The 27239-nt window shown below is 43.8% G+C and overlaps 1 protein-coding gene across 1 annotated transcript; it reads right to left on the reverse strand.

The window, feature by feature from the left end:
* mgaa (MAX dimerization protein MGA a) lies at positions 1 to 26181 on the reverse strand. Its single transcript, XM_039009116.1, has 25 exons — positions 24855 to 26181; positions 22546 to 22724; positions 21453 to 21540; positions 21264 to 21368; positions 20929 to 21054; positions 20670 to 20774; positions 18256 to 18980; positions 17772 to 18048; positions 17390 to 17541; positions 17168 to 17282; positions 16442 to 17001; positions 12504 to 12804; positions 11542 to 11691; positions 10884 to 11183; positions 6194 to 7170; positions 5884 to 6003; positions 4292 to 4403; positions 3727 to 4106; positions 3532 to 3621; positions 3288 to 3413; positions 2107 to 2218; positions 1660 to 2028; positions 1349 to 1516; positions 1176 to 1259; positions 1 to 1063 (listed from the first exon to the last, which is right to left on the reverse strand). Exons 1-25 carry the CDS (start codon positions 26179 to 26181, stop codon positions 243 to 245), a joined length of 7869 nt encoding a protein of 2622 aa, XP_038865044.1. The 3' UTR covers positions 1 to 242.
* Between the last annotated feature and the right edge of the window lie 1058 nt (positions 26182 to 27239).

Here is a 27239-nt window from a genome sequence, read left to right on the forward strand (position 1 = left end):
TGTAGTTATCCCTGATTGGTTGAGCCACATAAGGGTCATATTTATTACAGCACACCGTGGCGAAACTTTTTGCAACAGAAAAACAAAAATGAACATTTCTTATTGGACAAGTTCAGGTAGTAGTCCAACCCTGTTTCAGTCAGTTTTTGTCAATTTGGTGACAAATGATTACGACCCATGTGAGTAAGGGTCTTGAGGAGAGATGGCTACAACATTGACCCTAAGTTAGTTAGTACTTAGTTCTACGTCTGAGGGTTGTTCTTTAGTCCTAGTGGGGCTAGCCTCGGCATTGGCCTCATCTGCAGTAGCGGGGGCGGGGCTAAAGCATCCCCCGGCTTATCATTGGACTCCAGCACCTTGGCCATGCCAACTTTCATCTGCAGCAGCGGAGGCGGGGTCAGCGCCTTTTGAAGTACACCGTGACCTTTTGCAGTGCACGCTGGTCCTTGTGGGCTGTGCCCATTGACAATCGGAGCAGGAGCAGAACCTGTCTCTGATGGTTTCTCATTGGATCCAGAACCCACTTTAAGGTCCTCTGCCTGTGGCACTGGCATGCCTGGGCCTTTGGAAGCCTCATCCTGGCCTTGTCTCTCTTTCAGCCCCAGAAGGTCCTCGTCAAGTCTCAGAAACAAGGGGCTGAGGGAGCGCTCGTCATCTCCATCTCTGATGATTTCCTTCTCTGCCTGCGGTGGTGGAGGTGAGGACCGGTCCATCCCAACCTCCCCAGGCTCAGTGGCTGGTTTGTGGGTGACCACTGGAAGACCACTGGGGCTGACGTTGTCTGTGGTCATCTGCTGGTTGAGGAAGACGATCTCGTTGAGGAGAGACGTCAGACTCTCGTCTTCAACGTCACCTTCTTCGTTGTCTTCGTCCTCCTCATCCGAGTTCCTGTCTGCGTCGATGATCTTTACACCGTCTCCAGAGTGGTCCAGCTGCTTCCCCAGCACCTCCCCGTCCTCCAGCCCACTTCCCTTACCCTTCACGGGAGATGGCCTCCTCGGAGTTCCCCCTGACACACCTGGAGGGGCTTTGACCAGTGAAATCACATTGGCTATATGAGGAACTGAAAAATAGGAAACAAAACAACAGTTTTGTCTCAATGGCATAACATTCAGCTAACTTCATCAGATTCATAGATTTCTACATCCAAGCGGTAAAAACGTGTCAGAAGTTACCTCCCCTGTTGAGGATATTACGAGGTGGAGTGAGAGAAATGGGTTGTGACATTGAGGGGATACAGATGGTAACTGAAGCGACACCTAAAAAAAGAAATTTAAGAAGAATCAGAATCAAATCAACAAAAAAAGTGGTATGAAACTTGGAGTACATTGAGTCACTGAACGCCTACCTGGTATTAGAGACTGTTGCATTTCGATTCCAGTGACGCGTCCTACCGGCAGCAGAGAACTGGCAGGCTGCATTGGGCTCTTAGTGATCCCCTGCTGAGATGGTATCACTCCACCCACTATAGACAGCATTTGAGGAGGGAGAAACCCAGCATGAACAGGTGGGGAATCTGTTGGGGAGGCAGAAAAACAAATCCAAATGATTGACAGTGCTTTATTTCTTCACATGGAAGTTCAGTCTCTAGATCTGCAGTCAGCCTGGCCCATTTGGTGCAGCTAGACAGTAACAGGGTCAGAGGGAGAGGTGACTTACCTTGGGGAGGTTGTGGTTTCCTGCGAGACAGGATGTTAGGTCTTGTCCTTTCACCCGGAGAACGACACGTTGGGGGGGGTTTCCTGGAGGGTGGGGAGATGATGGGACTTGTCTTGGGTTGTTGGGGTGCAGGCTGTGGGGGTATAGAGCGTGGGACAGGGGTGGGTACCACCTTTAACTTGAGACCGGAAGCCAGGGATTTTGGCTTAGGCTGTTGAGTGCTGTTGGGTGAGATGGCTTTATTGGGTAGGACTGATGACGAGGGGGCTGAGGACGCCCCTCTCCGCTTCCCTTTGAACATCACGTCCATGTTCTTCTGTTTGGTAGAGATGTCCTGAAGCTTCCTGAGGATGAGCTCCTCCGTCTTTCCTGTAGAGAGACAACAGGCCAGTGTTACCGGAGGGAGAGACTGGAGAGGAGAGGATAGTCAAATGTAAGGCCCATTACCAGATTTCTGGGAGATTTTCTTGATATAAGCAGCTCGTTCTTCGGTCAGCGCACTCTTCAGTTTTTCCAGGCGTTCACATTTGTCTCTCAGGTCAATGACTTGTTTTCGGGCCTGTCAAATAACAGAGACAATACTTGGTATCATTTAGTGAAGAGGTTATTTACTAAATAAAACTCGATGCAGTTCTGGGAGGTAGTGTATGTCACAAGGCAGCATCAATTAATTAGTCTGCTAACTTCCCTGAATATGACAATCATTTCCGAAACAAAATCATCAAGAAAGATTGAAATGGCCATAGCTTATTTTACTTAACACTCCCAACAATCCATATTTAAAGTCTCACTCCAGTCTCCTTTTCAGCTCATTGATCACCTAATTTACTTAACAAAAGGCACATCTTAATAAGTGGTCCAGGTATGATCATGACATGGCAGAAGAGGGGGTGAGCTTTTCCTCCTTTGTTCTTTATTGCTCCTCTACTGTTCCTCAAGCAAGGAGGGAGGCCGATGACATCACCAATCCCCATCAGATCAACTCCTTGAAGTTTGCAGTTGTGTCCCCCAAAAATATATCATTTGGCGCAAAGCATTATTTTTTTACCCTTTAGTGAGTGTTCTTTACTGTATCTATACCTGTGATGTTTTTTCAACAGTAAAAGTTTAAAAAAGTTAAACATTTATTTTTTTTAAATGGAGAAAAACAAAAATCGCTGGAGGACGTATAAGTTTGATTAAAGTTGTACCATGTTTATTTAGCCTTTATTTAACTAGGCAAGTCAGTTAAGAACAAATTCTTGTTTACAATGACGGCCTACACCGGCTAAACCCCCCCCTAAGCCGGACGACGCTGGGCCAATTGTGCGCCGCCCTATGGGACTCCAAATCACGGCCGGTTGTGATACAGCCCGGGATCGAACCAGTCCGGAGTGACGCCTCTAGCACTGAGATGTAGTGCCTTAGACCGCTGTGCCACTTGGGAGTAATGTAATGGCATCCATGTAATGTGGATGCCTACCACCACCTATTGAAATGTACCGTATGGCATGGTAAATCACGTGATACAAGAGTTCTCTGGAGAGCGTAGGCAAGCTCTGAGGTGTTATGGGTCCTATGGGCCCTGGTCAAAAGTAGTGCACTATATAGGGAACAGGGCGCCATTTGGGATGCATCCTTAGTCTTACCTGCCCAAGGATGAAAACATTAGTAGGTGCCGGGTTGCCAAGGTCCAAAGTCTCTATCAGGGCTTTAAAGCTCTTCCGAAACTCAGCACAGCGCTGTCTCTCATATTTGTTGTGCAAGTCCCAGTGCTAATGGTAACATTGAACCAAAAACACTGCAAATTACAACCATGGACACTGAAATCACAGAATAACCATATTTGAAGGAAGGAATAAAAGGTTGTTCCACCTCTTTAGTGCGTTTTACCTTCAATTGTGGAGTGGTGTTATTCATTGCATTGTCCTCCACACTCTCAATGTCTACAGGCTCCTCCTCTAGCAAGCTTTCCTCCACATCCTGAAAGACAGATGAGTCGTAACGAGAGAAAAAAAACGGTAAAAACCACAATTCTCAAGAGAAGAGATTTAATCAACAGAAACCGAATAATCAATTATTTCTTACACTGATGGTATTAATGACGTGCCCTTTAGCGTTGTAGTTTTTGTCGTCGTCAACGTCAGAATCCTCGGTCTCATCCGAGGAGTTGTCGGTTTTCTCGTCCTCCGTGTCCTCCAGAAGGTCCACCACATCATCCCTGTCCTCCTCCGTTTCTGTTGTCACTCCTCCCATGCGCTTACCCCCCTGAGCCTCTTCTGTGGTCCTCTTTGAGAGGGGACCAGGCCTTGGTCTCTGCTCAGACTCACCGCAGGTGGAGACAACTGAGGAAGACGAGAGAGCAGAGGAGACTTTCCCTTCTTTCTTCCAGTTGACGTGCAGCTTCTCGATCTTCTGCTGGGAACCGATGTGCTTGATGTTCGTCAGTATCTGTTCCTCAGACTCTCCTGTGGAGGAAACACGTCGGTTGAATGTACAACCAAATCAGTCAGTCAAATGCATTCATCTACAAAGACCTTTTTTTACATTAGTTGTCGCAAACCCACATAATACAGAATGTTGACATGTTACAGGAGGAGAGAGGAAGTACATAAGAGGAAATGGAGAGTTCAAATGTAATGCCCATTATTACCAGTTAACTGGGACATCTTCTTGACGTGAACTGCTCTCTCCAGGGTCAGTGAACTCCTCAGCTTCTCTACGTTGGTGCTTTTCTTTGTCAAGACCTGGATCTCCTCCTTGGCCTGGTTAAATAACAGAGTTAACTTGTTATCTATTGAGGATGGTTGCTTCAACGAAACAAAACTAGAGCGCCGCTCTGATTGGCCACAACAACAAAATACACAAATAATACCTTTTATGAGTCCCAAATCGCAACCTATTCCATATATAGTGCCATAGGGCTCTGGTCAAAAGTATAGCTGGTAATTGCTAGGGACCTCACGTTATGATATTATCACAGTACTTAGGTGCTGATACTATATGTATTGTGATTCTAACTATTCTATATGTATTGTGATTCTAACTATACTATATGTATTGCAATTTGATACTTGGATTTTATTATGATTTGATGTGCCAAACATATTGTTCACTATATGTCTGCTGCAGAGACAAGAGAGAGCCATCTGAAATTAGCTTTGATCAGTCATGGAAATAAAAGCACTGAAAACATGTTCGCTCACTTTTTAAAAATAAGATGGAGAACAAGCTATAGGATGAAAAATAACGGTACAGCCGACTATCGCCAGGTAACCCTACAAATCGATACTTGGGGTCAAAGTATCGATATATACTGGTCCCATGTTTCATGAGCTGAAAAAAAGATCCCAGAAATCTTCCATACGCACAAAAAGCTTATTTCTCTCAAATGTTGTGCACTAATATGTTCACATCCCTGTTAGTGAGCATTTCTCCTTCCCCAAGATAATTCATCCACCTAACAGGTGTGGCATATCAAGAAGCTGATTAAACAGCATTATCATCACACAGGTGCACTTTGTGCTGGGGGCAATAAAAGGCCACTAAAATGTGCAGTTTTGTCACACAATACAACGCCACTGATGTCTCAAGTTGAGGGAGCGTGCAGTTGACATGGTGACTGCAGGAATATCCACCAGAACTGTTACCAGAGAATTTAATGTTAATTTCTCTACCATAAGCCACCTCCGTTGTCATTTTAGAGAATTTGTCAGTATGTCCAACCGGCCTCGAAACCGCAGACCACGTGTAACCACACCATCCCAGGACCTCCACATCCGGCTTCTTCACCTGCGGGATTGTCTGAGACCAGCCACCCGGACAGCTGATAAAACTGAGGAGTATTTCTGTCTGTAATAAAGCCCTTTTGACGGGAAAAACTTGTTCTGATTGGCTGGGCCTGGCTCCCCAGTAGGTGGACCTGGATCCCAAGTCGGTGAAGCTATGCTCTCCTAGGCCCACCCATGGCTGCTCCCCTGCCCAGTCATGTGAAATCCATAGATTAGGACCTAATGCATTTATTTCAACTGACTAATTTTCTTATATGAACGCTAACTCAGTAAAATGGTTGAAATTGTTGCATTTATAGCTTTGTTCAGTATAATATCGTCCAAAATAACATTGTGGTATGCAACTGTATCAATCCCCCCCAATCACTAGTAAAAGGTAGTGCACTATATAGGGAATATGGTGCCATTTGGGATGCAGCCTTTAATTCAATTTGATTGACTTATTGGTGCTTACGTCGTTGAGGATTTTAATTTTAGCAGCTTTCTCGTCAAGTTCCAGTGTTTCTCTCAGCTGCTGGAAGCGTCCCTGGAGCTCAGAGCGCCGATGCCTCTCCAGCACGTTGTGTTTGTGCTTCTACAGGACACAACAGAAAGAAGCGCTATCATGGAGTGCAAACTGCAAACTACAGACTGTTTACATCTAAATTAGCCCGGGCCTACCCACACAAATAAGACAAACCAAGAAAGGAGACAGACTACTCTACTGTTTAGGTGACGGAATATGAAAAGAGACGTGTCTTGTATAAAGCTTAAAGAGTTCTTACACTGATGACGATGAGATCCTCTTTATTAACACAGGAATTAACAGAATCCGTCTCGTCAGATGAGTTGTCCGTCTCCTCATCCGTCCCCTCGTCCGTGTCGTCAGAGTTGTCCTCATCCTCCACCAGATCCACAACCTCAACCTCCTTCCTCCTCCTCCTCCTCCTCCTCTTCATCTTCGGTCGTCCTGTCCAGGTCTGGTAGGGTTGATTGACACAAGTCATCCTAGGAAGGAGCTTGGGGTCTACATTGGAGTCCGCTGACGAGATAGGTGTCGAAGTTGCATCTGTCTTTGGAACCGGGGTTATCGGGGGTCTGAGGATTTTGGGGGGCACTCGTCCCACCTCAGGCTGGATCTTAGGATCTGTATTGGAGTCCGTTGTGGAGATAGTGTCAGCTTTAATAAATTTAAACTTGTGGCTTACAGGGGGTTTTGTGCTTTTCTGGCAAGGCAGCATCCAACTATACAGCTCAGGCGTGACCTTACAGTCTACATTGGAGTCCACTGTGGTGGTGGTGGCAGCTTTGACACCTGATTCCATAACAGTCTTCGTGGGGAATTTGACAGTAATTACTGTGGTTTTCGGTGAAGGCTGCAGCACAGTAAAGCCCCCTACTATAGGCATGACCTTGGAGGAGCCCTGGGCTGGCTGGGCTGGCACCTTGGGACACTTGATGATAATGGGCTCCTTGTTACCCGTCTGAGGAACAATCTTCAAAGTGTACGTCCCGCTATTTGTCTCAGTGGGTGAGAGATTAACGTTACTGATGTTGAAAGACTTGGAGCCTGGTATGGAGGAAGTGACTTCGGGAGGCGTGGTTTTAGGGAAGGTGGTGCTGCCTGGAGTCTTTGGGACAGTGAAAGGGACCAGGGGGATGGTGTTTTGCAATGTGGTGAGAGAGGTGGAGGGGGAGCTGTTAAGGGTGGCTGTCGATCCCGAGGCCAAGCACGCAGGTGTGGTTAAGCTGATCAAACCCCCTGAAAAGAAAAAGGTGAAAAAGTTTTGCAACTTTCCAATCATTATAATACACACAAAAAAATGTATGTATTCACACAGCACTCATTCAGTGGAGATAATAACTTCACATTATACATAGACTACTATAGAACTCCCTGATCCGTCTAAAATGTTCAAATCATTGTTCCATAAAATGGTTATTAATTAACCCTTTACACTGATAAGCGCCCAAATTGGAACGAAGTGGGTGTACATTAACATGCTATACATAACGTCAGAGCTCAGGGTCTCCTCTTCAACAGCTCTGTGTGGGTTTTGACTGACAGCCAATTCTGAACTTTAGCACCGCGAGCGACAAGAAGATGCCCCCATGCCTCCCGCTAATTGGGCAACTAAAAAAAAAAAGAATCGTCTGAGTCTGGGAAATGCTGTACATTAAGAGGACTCAATTTTTGAAAGATGAGACATTGAGGATTATAATAAATACCGCTTTGATGTTATACAAGCAAGACAAACAGTCTAAATGTGCACTTCACATTTCCATTCATTAAACGAATGTAATATACAGTGTCATCGTTTATAACAGGGTACCCCAACTGGCAGCCCGCGTCCAAATCTGGCCTATCAGCAATAGTATTTGGCCCCCCACAGCCCCAACATTTCTTCATAAAAAAATCAAAAAAAATCCCGAATGCGATGTCCCAAGAAGGAAGTTACCCTAACTAAATAATGCAAAAGTAAAATGTTTACTTCATTCATGAAGAGAGAGAATGCAGGAGACAGTCAACTAAGACAGCCGGCAGCGGACCATTTTGTGGTGCTGAAACGTAAAGCTGCAATAGCAGCGCAAACAATAGGTGAACAGCGCCTGGTGCTGAGAATATGGCTAACTTGTTATGCAAGTGTTGCACAGCAACAGATGGAGAAAACCTACAACAGTCAAGGAATTCATTTAAACAATAATCTTCATTTTAATTTGACTTTAAAAACAACAAGAGGGCTTAATTGTAGTATATTTCTTCCGAACCTAGGCCTATATAAAATAACTTAACTGGCTGAGATCGGCTATGAGACTTAACAGCATCTTTCACAATAAAAACAATATATGGCCTAATAGAAGTGGGATATTTTTTATTAGGCCTACTTACAATTGCAACTGGCCAAAAACGTAACATCCTACATAAAACAGACATTTATAGAAAAAAAGGCGATGTTTGTGTCTGACTGTCTGTATAGGGATAGCCTGCTTCTTTCAGCTAGAGACCTAAATATCCCTGGATAAGCACTCACAATAATGTTAGTATTTACTAAATATAGTCATATAGGCCACTAAGTTACTTACTCAATGGGAAAAGTTGCATTTCCCCCTCGCTATCAAGCTAATCGTTCTGAACGAATGTTGACGTTAAACTAAGTACAGTAGACCTGTTTTTCCCCACCAATCAACGCACAGAGAAATAGACAAAATAATACCTGAATTTTATGAGCGTGATCAGATCAAAATGATTATGTTATTGTCACTGAATTTATTATGTACTAATCAGATGTGTTAAAAATGTTGTTGAATTTGTAGTGTAGGCCAATTAATTGTGCTATTATTATATACTAATTACAGTTGAAGTCGGAAGTTTACATACATTTAGGGTGGAGTCATTAAAACTCATTTTTCAACCACTCCACAATTTTCTTGTGAACAAACTATAGTTCTGGGAAGTCGGTTAGGACATCTACGTTGTGCATGACAAAGTCATTTTTCCAACAACCTTTTACAGATTCTTTCACTTATAATTCACTGTCACAATTCCAGTGGGTCAGATGTTTACATACACTAAGTTGACTGTGCCTTTTAACAGCTTGGAAAATTCCAGAAAATTATGTCATGGCTTTAGAAGCTTCTGATAGGCTAATTGACATCATTTGAGTCAATTGGAGGTGTACCTGTGGATGTATTTCAAGGCCTACCTTCAAACTCAGTGCCTCTTTGCTTGAGATCATGGGAAAATCAAAAGAAATCAGCCAAGACCTCAGAAATAAAATTGTAGACCTCCACAAGTCTGGTTCATCCTTGGGAGCAATTTCCAAACGCCTGAAGGTAACACGTTCATCTGTACAAACAATAGTACGGAAGTATAAACACCATGGGACCACGCAGCCGTCATACCGCTCAGGAAGGAGACACATTCTGTCTCCTAGAGATGAACGTACTTTGGTGCGAAAAGTTCAAATCAATCCCAGAACAACAGCAAAGGACCTTGTGAAGATGCTAGAGGAAACAGGTACAAAAGTATCTATATCCACAGTAAAACAAGTCCTATATCGACATAACCTGAAAGGCCGCTCAGCAAGGAAGAAGCCACTGCTCCAAAACCGCCATAATAAAGCCAGACTAGGGTTTGCAACTGCACATGGGGACAAAGATCGTACTTTTTGGAGAAATGTCCTCTGATCTGATGGAACAAAAATAGAACTGTTTCGCCATAATGACCATCGTCATGTTTGGAGGAAAAAGGGTGACTCTTGCAAGCCAAAGAACACCATCCCAACCGTGAAGCACGGGGGTGGCAGCATCATGTTGTGGGGGTGCTTTGCTGCAGGAAGGACTGGTGCACTTCACAAAATAGATGGCATCATGAGGGAGGAAAATTGTGGATATATTGAAGCAACATCAGTCAGGAAGTTAAAGCTTGGTCGCAAATGGGTTTTCCAAATGGACAATGACCCCAAGCATACTTCCAAAGTTGTGGCAAAATGGCTTAAGGACAACAAAGTCAAGGTATTGGAGTGGCCATCACAAAGCCCTGACCTCAATCCCATAGAAAATTTGTGGGCAGAACTGAAAAAGCGTGTGCGAGCAAGAGGCCTACAAACCTGACTCAGTTACACCAGCTCTGTCAGGACGAATGGGCCAAAATTCACCCAACTTATTGTGGGAAGCTTGTGGAAGGCTAACCGAAACGTTTGACTCAAGTTAAACAATTTAAAGGCAATGCTACCAAATACTAACTGAGTGTATGTAAACTTCTGACCCACTGGGAATGTGATGAAAGAAATAAAAGCTGAAAGAAATAATTCTCTACTATTATTCTGACATTTTACATTTTTTAAATAAAGTGGTGATCCTAACTGACCTAAGACAGGGAATTCTTACTAGGATTAAATGTCAGGAATTGTGAAAAACTGACTTCAACTGCATGTTATGGACCACTGACTATTAGCTCGTAGAAAATCGGGCCCGAGGCCAAACCTAGTTGATGAACCCTGGTTTATGATCACTATGTTTGATGTACAGTTACAAAATTACGTTATACCCTGGGTTGTCCTGAACAGAATGGGCCTGTCTGTTATATTTTGAAGAAAATTTGTCACGGACCACGCATCGGAATGCACTCGACTCCATTCTATGCGCACCAAAATTAAGATATGCTTCTCTGAGTTTCCCTGTGAAAGCTTAACACCGCAAGATCGTATTTGATCATTTAGCCAGTCATGTTGACAATAAAACAAGCTTTCAAATTATACCCACCTGACGCAGATTGCAATTTATAAATGCAATATATAAAAGACGGGGCTGCAACCATGGTTATGCATTTCCATATTTCTTCTGCAAGAAACATGATTTAACCCTATCCATATAGACCAATTCCCACGAGACTAAGGGGTTAACATACTCAGTCTTGCATGTGACAGAGCAGCAGTGCCTTGGCATTAATATCATCAACGGTCAGACACTCACCCTTGTTGCGCATGACGAGGTTGGGGTTGAGGGCCTGCAGCTGGCTGAGGGGAACCAGCTGGATTAGCTGTCCGTTGGGGTTCCGGTATAGGGTGGTCCCTGAGGCACTCCGCACCGGCTGCAGAACCATCCTCCGCCCTGCTGCGAGAGGGGTCAGGGGGATGAGAGGTGTCGGAGTCTGGGAGGTAGGAGGACACGCCATTTTGACAGAGTTACTGGTCCCTGGGTCAGGGAGCACCAGCACGGGGGGACTAGTAACCACTCCACTGCTTGGGGCGGTCTTTGGAAGAGACACATCACCTAAAAAACAAAGCATTCTGTTTCTCAACAACGATGGAAAACAGCATGGATAAGAAGACACACCACAAACAACCACGCACCGCACAGAACAATCCCCACATCAGAGCAACCCAGGATGAGATGGGAAGGGCTTGGGATATGGGCAAGAAGGATGAAGGTTATAAACAGAGCTATGCTAGCACTATGCGTATGTGTCACGACCACAAACAAGACAATATGAAAGTGTCAGGCAATGGGACCAATGGTTAGCCTGTGCAGGGCTGGGGAGTCAAGATAGCAGCACAAATAGATTAGAGGGGCTTTCTAATAATGGTGGCATGACTGGGTGTACCAGTGGAGGAACTGGCATAAGAGCTACCTGAGGCTACCTCTACCAGAGAGGCAAGCTGCTGAATATTGCTCAATGACTGTGGAGGATCACTAGTGAGGAGCAGCCTCTGCTGTGAGGAGCTGATTTGGTTGACCACAAACTGTGTGAAGACCTTTCCCGCTGAGGGCAGATTAGTCACTGTGGAGCAGAAATGAAGGTAGAGGTTCAGTATCCCACGCTTGTGTACGTGTGTGAATCTGTCATGAATCGGATACTGCTATGGACAAACAATATTAAATTGCTCTGAGGGAAAACAGCTTTCTGCATCAGACTAAAAAACAAGTAATTGAACTATTAAAATGTTCTATACAGGATGGATGCCGATTGGCTGAAACAACATTCCAGATGTGTTTATCAGACAATGTATAATGCAAAAAATACTTGTTTACTGATCTCTGTTGGTAACTGGTTTATAAAAGCAAAAAGGCACCTCTGGGGTTTATGGAATATGGCCAATATTCCACTGCTTTGTTTCGTGCCTAAGAACAGCCCTTAGCCGTGGTATATCTAAGCAATAAGGCCTGAGGAGGTCTGGTATTTGGCCAATATACACTACAAAAGTATGTGGATACCTGTTCGTAATTAGAGCAGTAAAAATAAATGTTTTGTCATACCCGTGGTATACAGTCTGATATACCACGGCTTTCAGCCGTATACCATGGGTATGACAAAATCTGTATTTTTACTGCCCTAATTAGATTGGTAACCTGTTTATGATTGCAATAAGGCACCTCGGAGGTATGTGGTATAATGCCAACATACCACGGCCAAGGGCTGTGTCCAGGCACTCTGCGTTGCGTCATGCTAAGAACAACCCTTAGCGGTGGAATTTTGGCCATATACCACACCCCTCGGGTCTTATTGCTTAATTATATCACACCTCTTCACACCTTAATGCTTAAATAGCACCATTATTCCAAGTATGCTTAACAACAAAAAGTAGTTCTCACCAATGGACTTGGGGCCTGCAGAAACTGCAGCGACAGAGGGAACACTGGTGGTGGTGGTAACCATGGTAAGACTGGGGGTAGGAGTGGCTGTCAACTGGGCCGGTTGTCCCGTGGAGGACCTTGCATCTTCAGGGGTTTCTGAGGGGGGGTGTTGTGATGAAACGGAGGACGCCATAGACGGCTCTGGACAGGTAGGCCTCCGTAACTTGCCCGTGAGGTAAGCAGCAAGTCGGTTGGCTGGGTGCATGGCTCCCATCATGCCCAGTTGTAGCTTGGCATGGGGGTAGGACCTGCCATTCACCTACAGATACACAGGGGAAAGTGAGAGTAGCAATGGACCATGTGTATTCTCCTCAGAGCTAGATATAGTGAGTCCCAAATGGCAGCCTATTCCCTACAGTGCCTTCAGAAAGTATTCACACCCTTTGACTTTTTACACATTTTGTTGTGTTACAGCCTGAATTTAAAATTGATTAAATGTAGATTTTTTCCCCACTGGCCTACACACAATAACCCATTATGTCAAAATGTGGGAGAAATATAAATCGCAACATGTAAAGTGTTGGTCCCATGTTCCATGAGCTGAAATAAAAGATCCCAGAAATGTCCCACACGCCTAAAAATCTGCTCAAATTTTGTGCACAGATTTGTTTACATCCCTGTTAGTGAGCATTTCTCCTTTGCCAAAATAATCCATCCACCTGACATGTGTAGCATATCAAGAAGCTGCTTAAACAGCATGATCATTACAGAGGTGCACCTTGTGCTGGGGACAATGAAAGACCACTAAAATGTGCAGTTGTGTCACAAAACACAATGCCAAAGATGTCTCAAGTTTTGAGAGAGCGTGCAATTGGTATGCTGACTGCATGAATGTCCACCAGAGCTGGTGCCAGAGAATTTAATGTTCATTTCTCTACCATAAGCCGCCTCCGTCCCTTTAGAGAATTTGGCAATACATCCAACCAGCCTCACAACTGCAGACCACGTGTAACAACGTCAGCCCAGGACCTCCACATCCGGCTTCTTCACCTGCGGGATCGTCTGAGGGGGATGCAGAGAAGTATTTCTGTCTAATAAAGCCCTTTTGTGGGGGAAAACTCATTCTGATTGGCTGGGCCTGGCTTCCCAGTGGGTGAACCTGGCTCCCAAGTGGGTGGGCCTATGCCCTTCCAGGCCAACCCATTTCCCCAGTCGTGTGAAATCCATAGATTAATTTATTTCATTGAAGTTGTTGTATGTTGCGTTTATATTTTTGTTCAGTATAATAAATAATGAAAAGCTGAAATAAAATGATCTGTAAGGTCCCTCAGTCAAGCAGTGGATTTCAAACACAGATTCAACCACAAAGACCAGGAAGGTTTTCCAATGCTTCCCGAAGAAGGGCACCTATTGGTAGATGGGGGCCAATGGTGACTTTAAAACAGTTAGAGTTGAATGGCAGTGAATACTAACCTAATTGACAGAGTGAAAAGAAGGAAGCCTATACAGATAAAAAATATTCCAAAACATGCATCCTGTTAGCAAAAAGGCTAAAAAGTAATACTGCAAAAAATGTGGCTGAACAATTAACTTTTTGTCCTGAATGCAAAGTGTTACAGAATTTGCCACCAAACATACAACACGTTACTGAGTAACACTCTCCATATTTTCAAGCATAGTGGTGTCTACATCATGTTATGGGTATGCTTGTAATCGTTAACTTCTTATGGCTGGGGGCGCTATTTTCACGTTCGGATGAAAAGCGTGCCCAGAGTAAACTGCCTGCTACTCAGGCCCAGAAGCTAAGATATGCATATTATTAGTAGATTTGGATAGAAAACACTCTGATGTTTCTAAAACTGTTTGAATGATGTCTGTGAGTATAACAGAACTCATATGGCAGGCAAAAACCTGAGAAAAAATCCAACCGGGAAGTGGGAAATCTGAGGTTTGTAGGTTTTCAAGTCTTTGCCTATCCAAGAAACAGTGTAAATTTGGTCCGATTGCACTTCCTAAGGCTTCCACTAGATGTCAACAGTCTTTAGACCCTTGTTTCAGGCTTCCACTGTGACGGGGGAGCGAATAAGAGCTGTTTGACTAAGGGGTCTGGCAGAAGGCCATGAGCTAAGTCAGGCGCGCGGCCGTGAGAGCGAGCTCTGTTCCTTTTCATTTCTACGTGAGAGCGAGCTCTGTTCCTTTTCATTTCTAAAGACAAAGGAATTGTCCGGTTGAAACATTATTGAAGATTTATGATAAAAACATTCTAAAGATTGATTCTATATATTGTTTGACATGTTTCTACGAACTGTAATGGAACTGTTTTGACTTTTCCTCTGGACTTGCCCGCGCCTTGTGAATTTCGATTGGTGAACTAAACGCGCAAACAAAAAGGAGGTATTTGGACATAAAGATTAACTTTATCGAACAAAACAAACATTTATTGTGGAACTGGGATTCCTGGGAGTGCATTCCGATGAAGATCAAAGGTAAGTGAATATTTATAATGCTATTTCTGACTTTTGTTGACTCCACAACATGGCGGGTACCTGTATGGCTTGTTTTGGTGCCTGAGCGCTGTACTCAGATTATTGCATGGTGTGCTTTTGCCATTAAGCTTTTTTGAAATCTGACAAAGCGGTTGCATTAAGGAGAAGTATATCTTTAATTCCATGCATAACACTTGTATTTTCATCAACATTTATGATGAGTATTCCTGTAAATTGATGTGGCTCTCTGCAAAATCACCGGATGTTTTGGAGGTAAAACATTACTGAACATAACGCGCCAACGTAAACTGAGATTTTTGGATATAAATGTGAACTTTATCAAACAAAACATACCTGTATTGTGTAACATGAAGTCCTATGAGTGCCATCTGATGAAGATCAAAGGTTAGTGATTAATTTGATCTCTATTTCTGCTTTTTGTGACTCCTCTCTTTGGCTGGAAAATGGCTGTGTTTTTCTGTGACTAGGCGCTGACCTAACATAATCAGATGGTGTGCTTTCGTCGTAAAGCCTTTTTGAAATCGGACACTGTGGTGGGATTAACAACAAGTTTATCTTTAAAATGGTGTATAATACTTGTTTGTTTGAGGAATTTTAATTATGAGATTTTTGTTGTTTGAATTTGGCGCCCTGCACTTTCACTGGCTGTTGTCAAATCGATCCCGTTAACGGGATTTCAGCCGAAAGAAGTTAAGGACCTGGGGAGTTTTTCAGGATAAAAAAAGAAACGAAATGGAGCTAAGCCCAGGCAAAATCCTTGAGGAAAACCTGGTTCTGTCTGCTTTCCACCAGACACTGGGAGATTAATTCACCTCTCAGCAGGACAAAACCTAAAACACATGGCCAGCTGCTTACCAAGAAGACAGTGAATGTTCCTGAGTGGCCGACTTACAGTTTTGCCTTAAATCTAATTGAAAATCTATCGAAATACCTGGAAATGGTTGTCTAGCAATCATCAACAACCCATTTGACAGAGCTTGAAGATTTTTGAAAATAATAAAAATGGGCAAATATTGTACAATCCAGGTGTGGAAAGCTATTAGGGAATTACCCAGAAAGACTCACAGCTGTAATCGCTGACAAAGGCACTTTTACAAATTGACTCAGGGGTGTGAATATTAACGTAAATGAGATATGTATTTGATTTTCAATAAATTTGCTACAATTTCTAAAAACATGTTTTCACTTTTTCATTATGGGGGATTGTGTGTAGACGGGAGGGGAAAAATATATATTTAATTCATTTTGAATTCAGGCTATAACACAACAAAATGTGGAATAAGTCAAGGTGTAGGAATACTTTCTGAAGGCACTGTAGTGCACTAATTCTGACCAGCACCCTATGCACTACATAGGGAATAGGGTGTTGTTCCACATCAATAAATGAGGAAAATTAACTGATCATCAGATGTGTTTTGGGGGGGAACTCTAGGTATTTATAATGCTTACCGTGACAAGTTCCTTGTCTGAGATTTCTTTCTGCTTTAGGTTGGCAGTAAGGAGGCCAGCAGGAGAAATTCCTATTAAGAAAGGCAGGCCCTTCCATTTCAGACCCCTTTTCTTCCCCACAGCCTTGTTGTTCTCCTGCTCTCTTTGCTTCTCCTCCACGCATTGTCCTTCCTCCACCTCCTTATCTTCCCCTCTCAGCTCCTCCATCTTCCCCTCCTCTTCCTCCATCGTTTCTTCATCTTCCTCTCTCATCCATTCCTCCTCACTGTTCGCCTCCTCCACTCCATCCGGTCGCGAGACCTGAGAGATATGTACCTTGTAGTGGACAGAGCAGCTCTCGCCGTTGTTCCTCAGGGTCTGAGACATGGGTTTGATGAGGTAACCTTTGACCCAGAAGGGGTTGGTGAGGTGGTCCTGGGCCATGTGCTCACAAACAATCCTCAGCACCAAGTTCCTGTCCGCCAGGCTTCTCCACTTACACTCTGACATGATCTCCAGACGCTTGGAGGGCTCCGTGTACTGGGGACCGTGGGACTTCTCTGACTTCCTGGAAGGGCTCACTACATCAAGACACAAAGTCAACAGCCATTAGAAATGCATTTCAGAGCAGGCTATGATTGTTGGATGCAACTAATTATTGATGTGGTTTATTGACTGATAGATATAAATCGCAGACAGATGTTCGGGATTAAGAAAATGACGACAAATTTGATTCATTGAACTTACCTGGTGCGGAGTCTATTGGTTTGCAGTGGTTGTCAATGTCCTCAGGTCGGTTTGTGCTCTTGCTTTGAAACGCACGCACTCTGGCACATGTCATGGTACCTTCCTCCTCTCTCACCTGCAAAAAAAATACACCTTTAGAAAAGGCAGGGGGGTAAGAATATACATACCACTTTTACAGTGGTATATCTAACACTTATGGATAGACACCCTTCTATGACGCACCACTGCTGAAGACGCTTCCTGTAATGGAAGCCATGGAAGATAGACTGGTGTTGGGGCGAGGAGGGGCTCCGGGTCCATCTCTCCATCAGTCTGCTTCCACAAAGTTCTCACACGCCGAGCTGGTTCAGATACTGTCTCAGCCTCTCTCAGAGCTGGTTAGAAAAGAATTCGGTAAATGAGCAGAAATTAATACAAAATATGTAATTTAATTGCGACATTAGGATGGACACACTTTGCGACATGTGCATCAAAGAATTTCATCTAATGTAGTATAGAAAAGTTGTTTTTGTATGGATTTTTTTTTGATTTTTTTTACTTTATTTATTTGAACCAGTCATTGCGCTTCATAACTCGGTAGTTTTTCAAACTAGAGGACACTCACTATATGCCATCCTCATCCGCTTTCTCTTCTTGCTCTTCTTGGACGGGCCCTCTTCTGACGCACTGGAATCTGGTCCTTTTAAGTTTTTGAGCACAACCACTTTCTGCCTGAGGCAGCTGCAGCCAAATATACACTCAATCTTTCCACAGTGGGTAATACGACGTTCCTGTGCCAGGCTGGCACACACACAGCCCAGCCGGCAGAACGCATTGAGGCAGGGAGGAACACTGCGCTTTACAATCTTAATGGGAGCTGTAGGATTCTCACAAACAAAGCCCTGAAGAGAAAAGAGGAAAGTAAATGCAGACAAATAGTGCTAGTATGGCTCATTTCTCAGGGATACCATTGTAGAGCTGGTTTAAACACTCACAAAATAAGATCGAAGCTATTAATGTACTCCACAATGTCTATGCTCCATCATGTCAGACCCCAACAAATGAGTCAAAGAGCAGATGTAATGGTGTATGGGTATAACTGATCTTACCGTTGAAGTGAAGAGCGAGGTGAGTGCGACCGTTGCCCTGTCCTCTGTGATACAGGTCCGATGCTTGCCCTCCCAGACAACCCCGTCCTCCAGATCCCTCTGTCTGAGCAAGGCCTTGGTCAACCCAGGAACAACAACCCTGGTCTCAGCAGCAGCAGACTCTGGCTCTGAGTCGCCCTCCACAGGAGCCAGGTCAGAGGGAGGTGGTTCTTCTACCTCTGGCCTCGACACAACAGAGTCTTGGACTGGTGGAGGAGTCTTGACCCTCGGCTTCCTCTTAGTCCTTTTCACAGTTTTAATTGTGTCGTTGTGGGTGATGGCCGGGGCTGCGTGATCCATCAATGGCGGTGGCGCAATTTGTAATGCTGTTGGCGCAGAAGTTGGTTTAGTTCTGCTCTGCTTTAAGCGTTGTTTTTGTTGCCTTTTTTCAGATTTCTCAGATTTTTTAGGTCCTTTGGATGCGAGGGGCAGTCTGTTTTTTTTAGATGGGGGGACAAAGGTGGTAGAAGGTGCCGGTGCCTGTTTCTTCAGCACACTATCCAGGGTTCGGACGTAGCTGGTGCTCTTGGTGGGCAGCTGGTAGGTCACAGGGGTGACGACGGTGGTCTGGGTGAAACTGGCAGCCCGCTCGTCGATGAGTTTGCCTTCGTTAGCCAGATACTCATCCAACATGTCACTGCAGAAGGCCGACAGGTTCTTCGGGACCACATCTGAACTTGGGCCATCTTTAAAGCCTATTGGGCTACATACTATAGTAAAAACAAGAAGATGGGATATTGCAGACACGTGTTAAATTAAGACCTTTCTCAAGACATCAGAGCCAGAGTACATGAATGGAGCGAGAAACGGAGCGTGCCCAATTTGACTGGAGCGTGGAGCGAGATTCCCAAAGGCTGGAGCGTCGGCCTTCTCGCCCACTCCAGTGGCGCTCACTTCACAAGCTCGAGCATACCCGCCCCAGCATGCATTTGTAGGCTACTTGTGTGCTGCTAAAAGCCCCCTGCTTTAGCTACCATCATGGAGTTGGCAAAATATTTTCATAAAGAAACTGATAAAATACACAGGTACTAAATCAAGGTGACTTACAAAGATGAGGCGCAAGAGAGGGAGTATCCACTTAATTGTAAGGATTGCATGTCACCTGCTAAACTGTTAGGTTACAGACCGGATGCCATTGTTCTACGCACGGAATATGGAAGTTGTTACACGCTGGCTACATCAAACATCCACATATAAAGAATTACTGAATCGGAATAGACACTTATCCCAAAAGTATGATGGTGTACTTACTACGTGCACATGCTAAAAGAAAGGAACGAGGTGGGTAGATAACTAAGTGTGTCATTGTAGCAAAGTCATTATAAACTAAAATCAGATCTCTTAAACGTTTCGTTCATTTTATTATCTATACAATAGGCCATAATTGATTTTGGCCCAACAGGCCTGGCATATTTCCACGTTCAAGGAGCTATCGGTTTTGATTGGGTTATTTTGCCTAAAAACCTTCATGCATACCTATAGAAAAATAAAACTCTGCATCTCTGCCCAGCCTGGCCAAAAGGGTGTTTAGCATCCCCAGTGGCTCTGCAAGTGTGGAGAGGATATTCTCCGCTGCTAGACGGCTCTCCAGGCATCATCACATGAGCCTGAATCCACAGACTGGTCAAACTTGTGTTTCTAAAAATGAATTCCAAAGGCACTAATAAGTCATTTTTCATTGAATTTGTATTTAATTCTAAGTAAGTCACAGTCTATATGCGCAATTTATAGACTATAATGATTTAATACAACGAAATGTTGTTTAAATGCTGAGCACTTTATGTCCATACCAGCCTATTGTGTCACACTCGCAAATGCTTCACAATGTATTTCTTTGTAGGTTATAGTCTTGAAATAATTGTAATAACATAGCCTTAGTAATTCATTTACATTCCTTCTTAGGGTCCCTGTCTGGCTCCAGACAGATTGAGTGTTTACATGCTGTTTAATATAACATGTAGCCTATTTGAAAATAATGTTAGCTTCTTACATTCACCTTTTCATGTTTATTCAAATACTTTTCATTCAAATCCATTTGGTTTGGTTTCAATAGTTAAAAAACAATTGGTAGGTCCACGTAGTCACAAAAATAGATGGGCGTTGGTTAAATTGTGATTTTAATGAATGGGAGCAAATTTGGAGCGGGAGTTTTTTTTTCTGTGAGTGTGGAGCGGTTTTTAGCAGAGCAGTAAAAAAGGACATGGAGCCGCTCAACTCCGCTCACATTCTCCGGTCAGAGCTAAAACGTCAAGAATAAACCATCTCAACTGTATCCCCTCTTCTTGTTTTGTCACCATTAAAGCACCACGCAATATTTCCGAAAAAGGAGTAGCTAGTCAAATCAGAAAATAAGGATTCTTATGTAAATATCATACCGTCAGGCTTGGAGGATGCTGAGGAGTCTGAAGGGACAATCTTATCTCTCCAGCCTTTGATTTGGGTGAAGTCTGTTGTCTTGCCCGTCCTGGAAACAAAGGGAACTGAACCACCTGAAGAAAAAAAAGTATAACAATTAACAATGTCTCCTTTTAATATGTATTAACTTCGCCTCATAAAACCCTAAACGGGTTACTGAACAAATACTCTCAACCATTTGACCAAAACAGAAACTCTAATAACAAAACGACTACTAACTTGGAGATGCCAATCCTGCAGTGCTTGGTCCTGGACATAGCATGGGTGGCGGTAGAGGTAGACGGACACCTAAGTATTGCAGGTCGATGACCAGAGTGGGATCCAGTAAACTCATCTTCAGTCCAACTTCAAGGAAGACAGATGACAGATAAGCGATCGTCAAGCGTAGACTATGCATCATAAAAAAGCATTCTACCATCATGAGTAGGATTAAAGATGACGGGAACACTGTCATGAAAAGCAAAGTGGGACATTACCCACGCTGGTGTGCAAGTAAGTTGTCGAAAATAAATAGTAAATACTCTGTCATTCCCTGCCATTTATTTTGGTGTTACCTTCTTGCAGCACAGGATGAATGACTTGCCGATGCTTCATAACCTTCAAATCGTCCAAAAGAACCTTCTCGAAAGCAGCTATTCTTTCCTCTGTGGTTTCAGGTCCTCCGACTGAAAGACACATAGTTTAATAGATGTCACACAACAGCAGCTTGGGAACATGATGGATCAAATTGTTGTTTTCTGTACCATTCTCTTTCGCCTCAGGGGTTTTCTCCGGTTGTGCGGTTGTCGTCTCATGAAATGCAGGCTCTCCTAGGTGGACTTCAAGTGCTTCCTGTAATTTATAACACTTTACTTTTTTTAAGTTGATTTTTATTTCACCTTTATTTAACCAGGTAAGCCAGTTGAGATCAAGTTCTCAATTACAACTGCGACCTGGACAAGATAAAGCCAAGCAGTGCGACAAAAAACAACACAGAGTTACACATGGGAAAGACAACCGTAGTCAATAACACAACAGAAACATCTATATACAGTGTGTGCAAATACTTAAACATGTGAAACTTTACTTGAAACCAATGGATATAGTGAATACTTTGTTACTTGTTATGAGCATGTATAAGCCCTTATGTCTTATTGTACAGCTTATAATATGCTGTATTAAATTGTATGCTGTATTATATTGTACTGTATTGCATTTTTTTTTTTTTTAAGTGTGGACTGTTGAAAACAAATTTAAAAAACGTTCCTTTATTCACTTTATAACAAATATAACCAAAGCAAGGATTTCCTTGTTAAAGATCTACTTGCCTCTTAAACAAGAATCGAGGAAACACAGGTGGCACAACATAAAATAGCAGTAACACTTTACTTGAAGGGGGTATACATAAGGCATTCATAACACCTTTCACATAACAGGTTTGGAGTAGCAAATGGTCAACAGTTAGTGTGCATCTTCTCTAGTGATCTCTCAATTTGGAAGGATGCCACTGAGTAAACAGCCCTTGGAATTATCTAATTTAACTATGAACTATTCTTTGACAATATCCGGGAGAAGGTGGATCTGGTATAAAGAGAGTACCTGGCCTGGATCAAGTTCTGGCCAAGATCACCAATTGTAATTGTCATGTTAGGCTTACATCTTGTTCTCTGCCAAGATAAACCAAAAACATGTGTTCTTAGGGTAACACTTGTGTATAATTGTGGTACGAAGGTTGTTATGGATGACCTGTAACATTCAAAGGGGTTGTAAACAGTTTCATAAAGGTGTTGTGAATGCAAGTAAAGTGTTACCAAAAATGCTGACAGATGGAAATACATTTAACAATCTATGCGTTACCTTGGAGGTGAAAGAGACGAACAGCTGCTCCTCAACTTCCTCCAGGTTGGGCTGCATGGTGACATCTGTGGGTCCACCAATCACTGGGAGTGGATCACCCTTGGCAGATTTCAATCCTGTCCTAGATCTCTTCTTAGATCTCTGGGGTTTAATGCTCTGGGTTGGCTGACTAGAACCAACTGGTAGAGTAGAACCAACTGGTACACTAGGGGTAATTAAAGTTGGGACATGAGGACATGGGACAGGAACCGCCTCACTGCTTGGAAAGTCTTCAGTCATCTCAAGTTCATCAGAGATGGAGAAAAAGTGAGTGAGGTCGGCAAGTGAAGGGGTTGGTGACAATGGGTCGGGACCTAACGATGAAAAAGGAGATAACTGGAATGGGAGTGGAGACGGTGTAGAAGGGCGTGTTAATGGTTCATAATTGACTTGAAATGATGAGGCGGGGTCCAGGGGAGGTGAGGATAAGCCAGGGTCCAGAGCAAGTGAGCCAGGGTGAGAGTTAGATGAAAATGAGGCTGCCTCAAAGGGTAATGGGTTAAGGTGAGCGGAAGGCAACAATGGGATAAAGGGTGTTGTTAAAAAAGGATCAGGGGCAGGTAGTGCTAACAGTGATGCATGTGATGAAAGTTCAGAGGAGAGTACAAAAAGGTTTGGGGCCGGTAATTGTTCAAGGACTGGGAATGACGAGGCAGGTACAGGTAAGGATGGGGCTGGGACCAGTTTCAATTGAACAGGGGAAGGTAAAGGGGGTTCAAGATCTGGTAATGATGCAGGTGATGATGGCTCAAAGCCACCTAGTGAAGGGCCAGGGGATAGTAACGATGGGGTACACTCAGGTTTCAAAGTGGCAACACTAGCTGTTGATGACAGCACAGGGGTATTTGAGGGATGGTCAGAGGTAAGTGATGATAGATCAGCCGCTAGGTTCAATGTGACAGGTACAGGGGATGGCAGTTCTTGGGCTGGGGATGACAAGGCAGGGGCTGGTATTAATGAGTCGGAGGCTGGTAACAATAGGTCAGGGAATGGCGACATGAGGGGTGGAGTGGGGGATGATAGTGTAATGGATAAGGTAGGTTCAGCGACAAGTAACGACTGATCAGTAGTAAGTGATACTGGGTCAGGTTCTGGTAACAATGAGTCCAAAAAATCTGGGTTTGGGACTGAAATATTGGTGGGTACACCAGCATAGTCTGTGGTCTGCCCAGTGGGGTCAGTGGCTCGAACTACAGAATCACTGGCTGGAACAACAGCATATCCAGTGGGGACCATTGCTGGACCAGTAGGGTCAGTGACTGGGCCAGTAGGGTCAGTAGTTAGAACAGCAGAAGATGGGGATGAAGTAGAAGACAAAGGAGATTTTGGTTTGGTCCTAAAAGGTCTGGATTTCGACTTCAACTGTTGAAGGTAGAGTGCAAGCAGGGGCAAAGGCACAGGTTCAGGTCTTTTGTGTGGTTTAGCCTTCCCCTGCTGCTGTTGATCAGAACCTGTCCTTTTTTCTTCAGAGCTCACTGAGCTTTGGGAAGCCTTTCGACTGCTTTCAACTTCATCTGCTGAATGGTCATTGGTCTTCACAGGTTCCTGGGACTGAGATGAACTGAGGTGGTCCTTTTCACTGTCAATCGTATTCCCATTATCCTGGGTTCCCACATTTGTAATAGTTTTCGACAACACGTCAGGAATCTGGGAATAATTGTAATTCACAGCTACTTCCACAACTTTGTTTTTGGCAACCATGCCCTTTGTGTCTGTTTGCTCAACATCGCAAGCTGTATTGGTTATCTCCACATTGCACCTTCTTATTTTCAGATGACACTCCCGAATCAGCTCAGTGAAGTTACTTTGGGGAGGACCTATTGTACTGTTCAAAAGATAAATGCAAAAGATTAGAAGTGCATTTTAAAGTAAAGTACTAACATGCAGCTTACTGAACTTGAGAACTTACCAGGAACTTTGATCAGTGGACTCTTTCTTGCAGACTGACTTTTCACTGTCTGCAACTGTAGCAGTTTGAGCATCGGAGCTAGCGAGTACTTGATCTGCTACTGAAGTCTTCAGGAAGTTGCGTTTTCCGCGCAAAGACTTTCGGGTATTTTTCACAGGCTTGCGCACCTTGGGAGATATGGTTTCATCGTTCTTCATCTTGGAGGGACTTGATTTCTTGCAAGAGCTGGGTGCATGATCATTAACACTTGACTTGTCAGATTCTCCAAGTGTAACATTTTGAGCATGAGAGCGGAGGAGTCCTTGATCTACCGCTGAAGTGTCTTTAAAGTTGCGCTTTGCCATCAAAGACCTCAGATTACTTCTAAGAGGGTTGAATTCCTTCTGAGATCTGGTTTCTACTTTTTTCAACTCATTGGAGGGACTTGATATCAACTTTGGAGTGCAAGAGCTGGGCCCAATAGCGTTGACCCAGGACTTGTCACTGTCAGCAAGTGAAACATTTTGAGTATCTGCGCTGAGGACTCTTTGATCTAGTGGGGACGTGTCTTTAGAGTTGTGTTTTGCCATCAAAGACTTCAGGTTATTCAGGCTTTTCACAGACTTGAGCTCATTGGGAGATTTGCTGGGGTCTTTCTTCATCTCATTGGAGGGACTTGATTTCAGCATGGAGCTGGGTCGATGACTGTTGACTTCAGATTTGTCACCAAATGTAAGGGTGACATTTTGAGCATTTGGATTGAGGAGTCCTTGATCTACTGCTGAAGTGTCTTTAGAGTTGCGTTTTGCCATCAAAGCCTTCAGGCCACTGAGGCCTTTCACAGGCTTGAGCTCACTGGGAGATCTGGTTTCACTGCCTGTAGGTGTAACATTTTGAGCATCCGCGCTGGGGAGTCCTTTATCTACTGCTGAAGTGTCTTTAGAGCTGTGTTTTGCCGCCATCAAAGATTTCAGGCCATTCAATCCTTTCACAGGCTTGAGTTCATTGGGAGAGCTGGTTTCATTCTTCTTCAAATCATTGGAGGTACTCGTTTTCAGCTTTAGAGCCCAAGAGGGTCCACTTGCAAAAGGGTTGAAGTCTGCTTTAAACTGAGACATGCGTAAGTTCTGGTAGGCTGTTACAGCAAAGAACTCAGTCTGGGGAAAGGTGAAGGTTATTACGTCATGCCCATTGAGCTGAATATCCTCCATAGCCATTTCAGCTGAGACCACATGGAGGTGCGGTAAGTACCGGTGCATTGGGTGCAAAATGACATTACCCTCCTGGTCCATGGTGTTGTCAGTGAGCTTAAGCTTGTAGAATGAAACTGGGTTCTGCATCCATTGGTGACCAGAAGATGGAGAGTCTGGGTGGATGAAGATCCGTCTCAGCATATGGGCTTCTGCCTTTCCACTCATTTGCCAGTTTTGCCCAGTCCACTTGTAACGTTTGTTGTCCATTGGGTTGATATCCATGAGCAGATTGTACTTCTGGAAGGGATCCAAACCAGAGATGCGAAAGCGGCAATAAGGGAACATTCTCCGGCCTTGTTTGGTTAGTATCATCTCGGTTTTGCATCTGAAGAACTCATTCCACATGTTGTTGCTGTCCAACATCACCTTGATACCTCTGCGGGTGCTCTCTGGTGGTAAATTCTCTGGTTGGTTATTAGAAATGACAGTGGAGTTCAATGTAAGAGCATCACCCATTGCAGAGCCTGGAGTGGATGTTGCTGCAATATTTGCTTCCTCATTGGCTACAACTGGACTTGCCTGCCCTGTTTTTAGGGCACCAACTAGGTCAGGGGGAGAGGCAATCGAGCGCAGTGCCATGGGCGCAGCTGCCCCCTCCTCATTAAGAACCATTATTTTCTTCTTCTTGTTGGCGGCCATGAACTTGTCACGGTCTTTTTCGAGGGCAGGACGCCCTCTTACATCTGTTTGTCCATATCTTCATTCTGCATCCTAAAACAAAAATAAAGCGATTTAGCATGATAAAGATATAATCATGAATATCTGACATCAAAAGGCCAATCCACATTAAATTTAAAAGAGGAAACAAATTAGCAAATGAGTTACCAGGCTTTTACCAATTCTCTAGCTAGCCAAATCACCTCATACTGCTACCTTATATTGACAGATCTCTAGAGTATTCTGGCATGCTAGCTGTTATCATAGAAGTCCAGTCCTTATGCTAATGCTAGTTAGAGCTGGCTGGCAAAACTACCTCAAACTTCCTTCATAATGGAGGCAGACATAAAAATGGTATCTATGAGTCCACCTGATAAACGGGTTCATTGCCAAAATCCCAAAGTATCCCTTTAAGCTTTGAGAGGAACTATAACATTCCCCAGGGCAGAAAGGAAGATGTACAGTGCCTTCGGAAAGTATTCAGACCTCTTGACTTTTTCCACATTATGTTATGTTACAACCTTATTCTAAAATGGATTGAATAAAATTGAAATGCTCAGCAATCTACACACAATACCCCCAAAACAGGTTTAGAAATTTTTGCAAATATATTAAAAATAAAAACAAAATGTACATAAGTATTCTAACCCTTTGCAATGAGCCTCAAAATTGAGCTCAGGTGCATCCTGTTTCCATTGATCATTCTTGAGCTGTTTCTACAACTTGATTGGAGTCCATCTTTGGTAAATTAAATTATTGGACATAATTCGGAAAGGCACGCACATCTGTCTATAAAAGGTCCCACAGTTGACAGTGCATGTCAGAGCAAAAACCAAGCCATGAGGTTAAAGGAATTG

This window comes from Salvelinus namaycush, chromosome 15 (assembly GCF_016432855.1).
Source record: "Salvelinus namaycush isolate Seneca chromosome 15, SaNama_1.0, whole genome shotgun sequence".
NCBI classification, from domain to species: domain Eukaryota; kingdom Metazoa; phylum Chordata; class Actinopteri; order Salmoniformes; family Salmonidae; genus Salvelinus; species Salvelinus namaycush.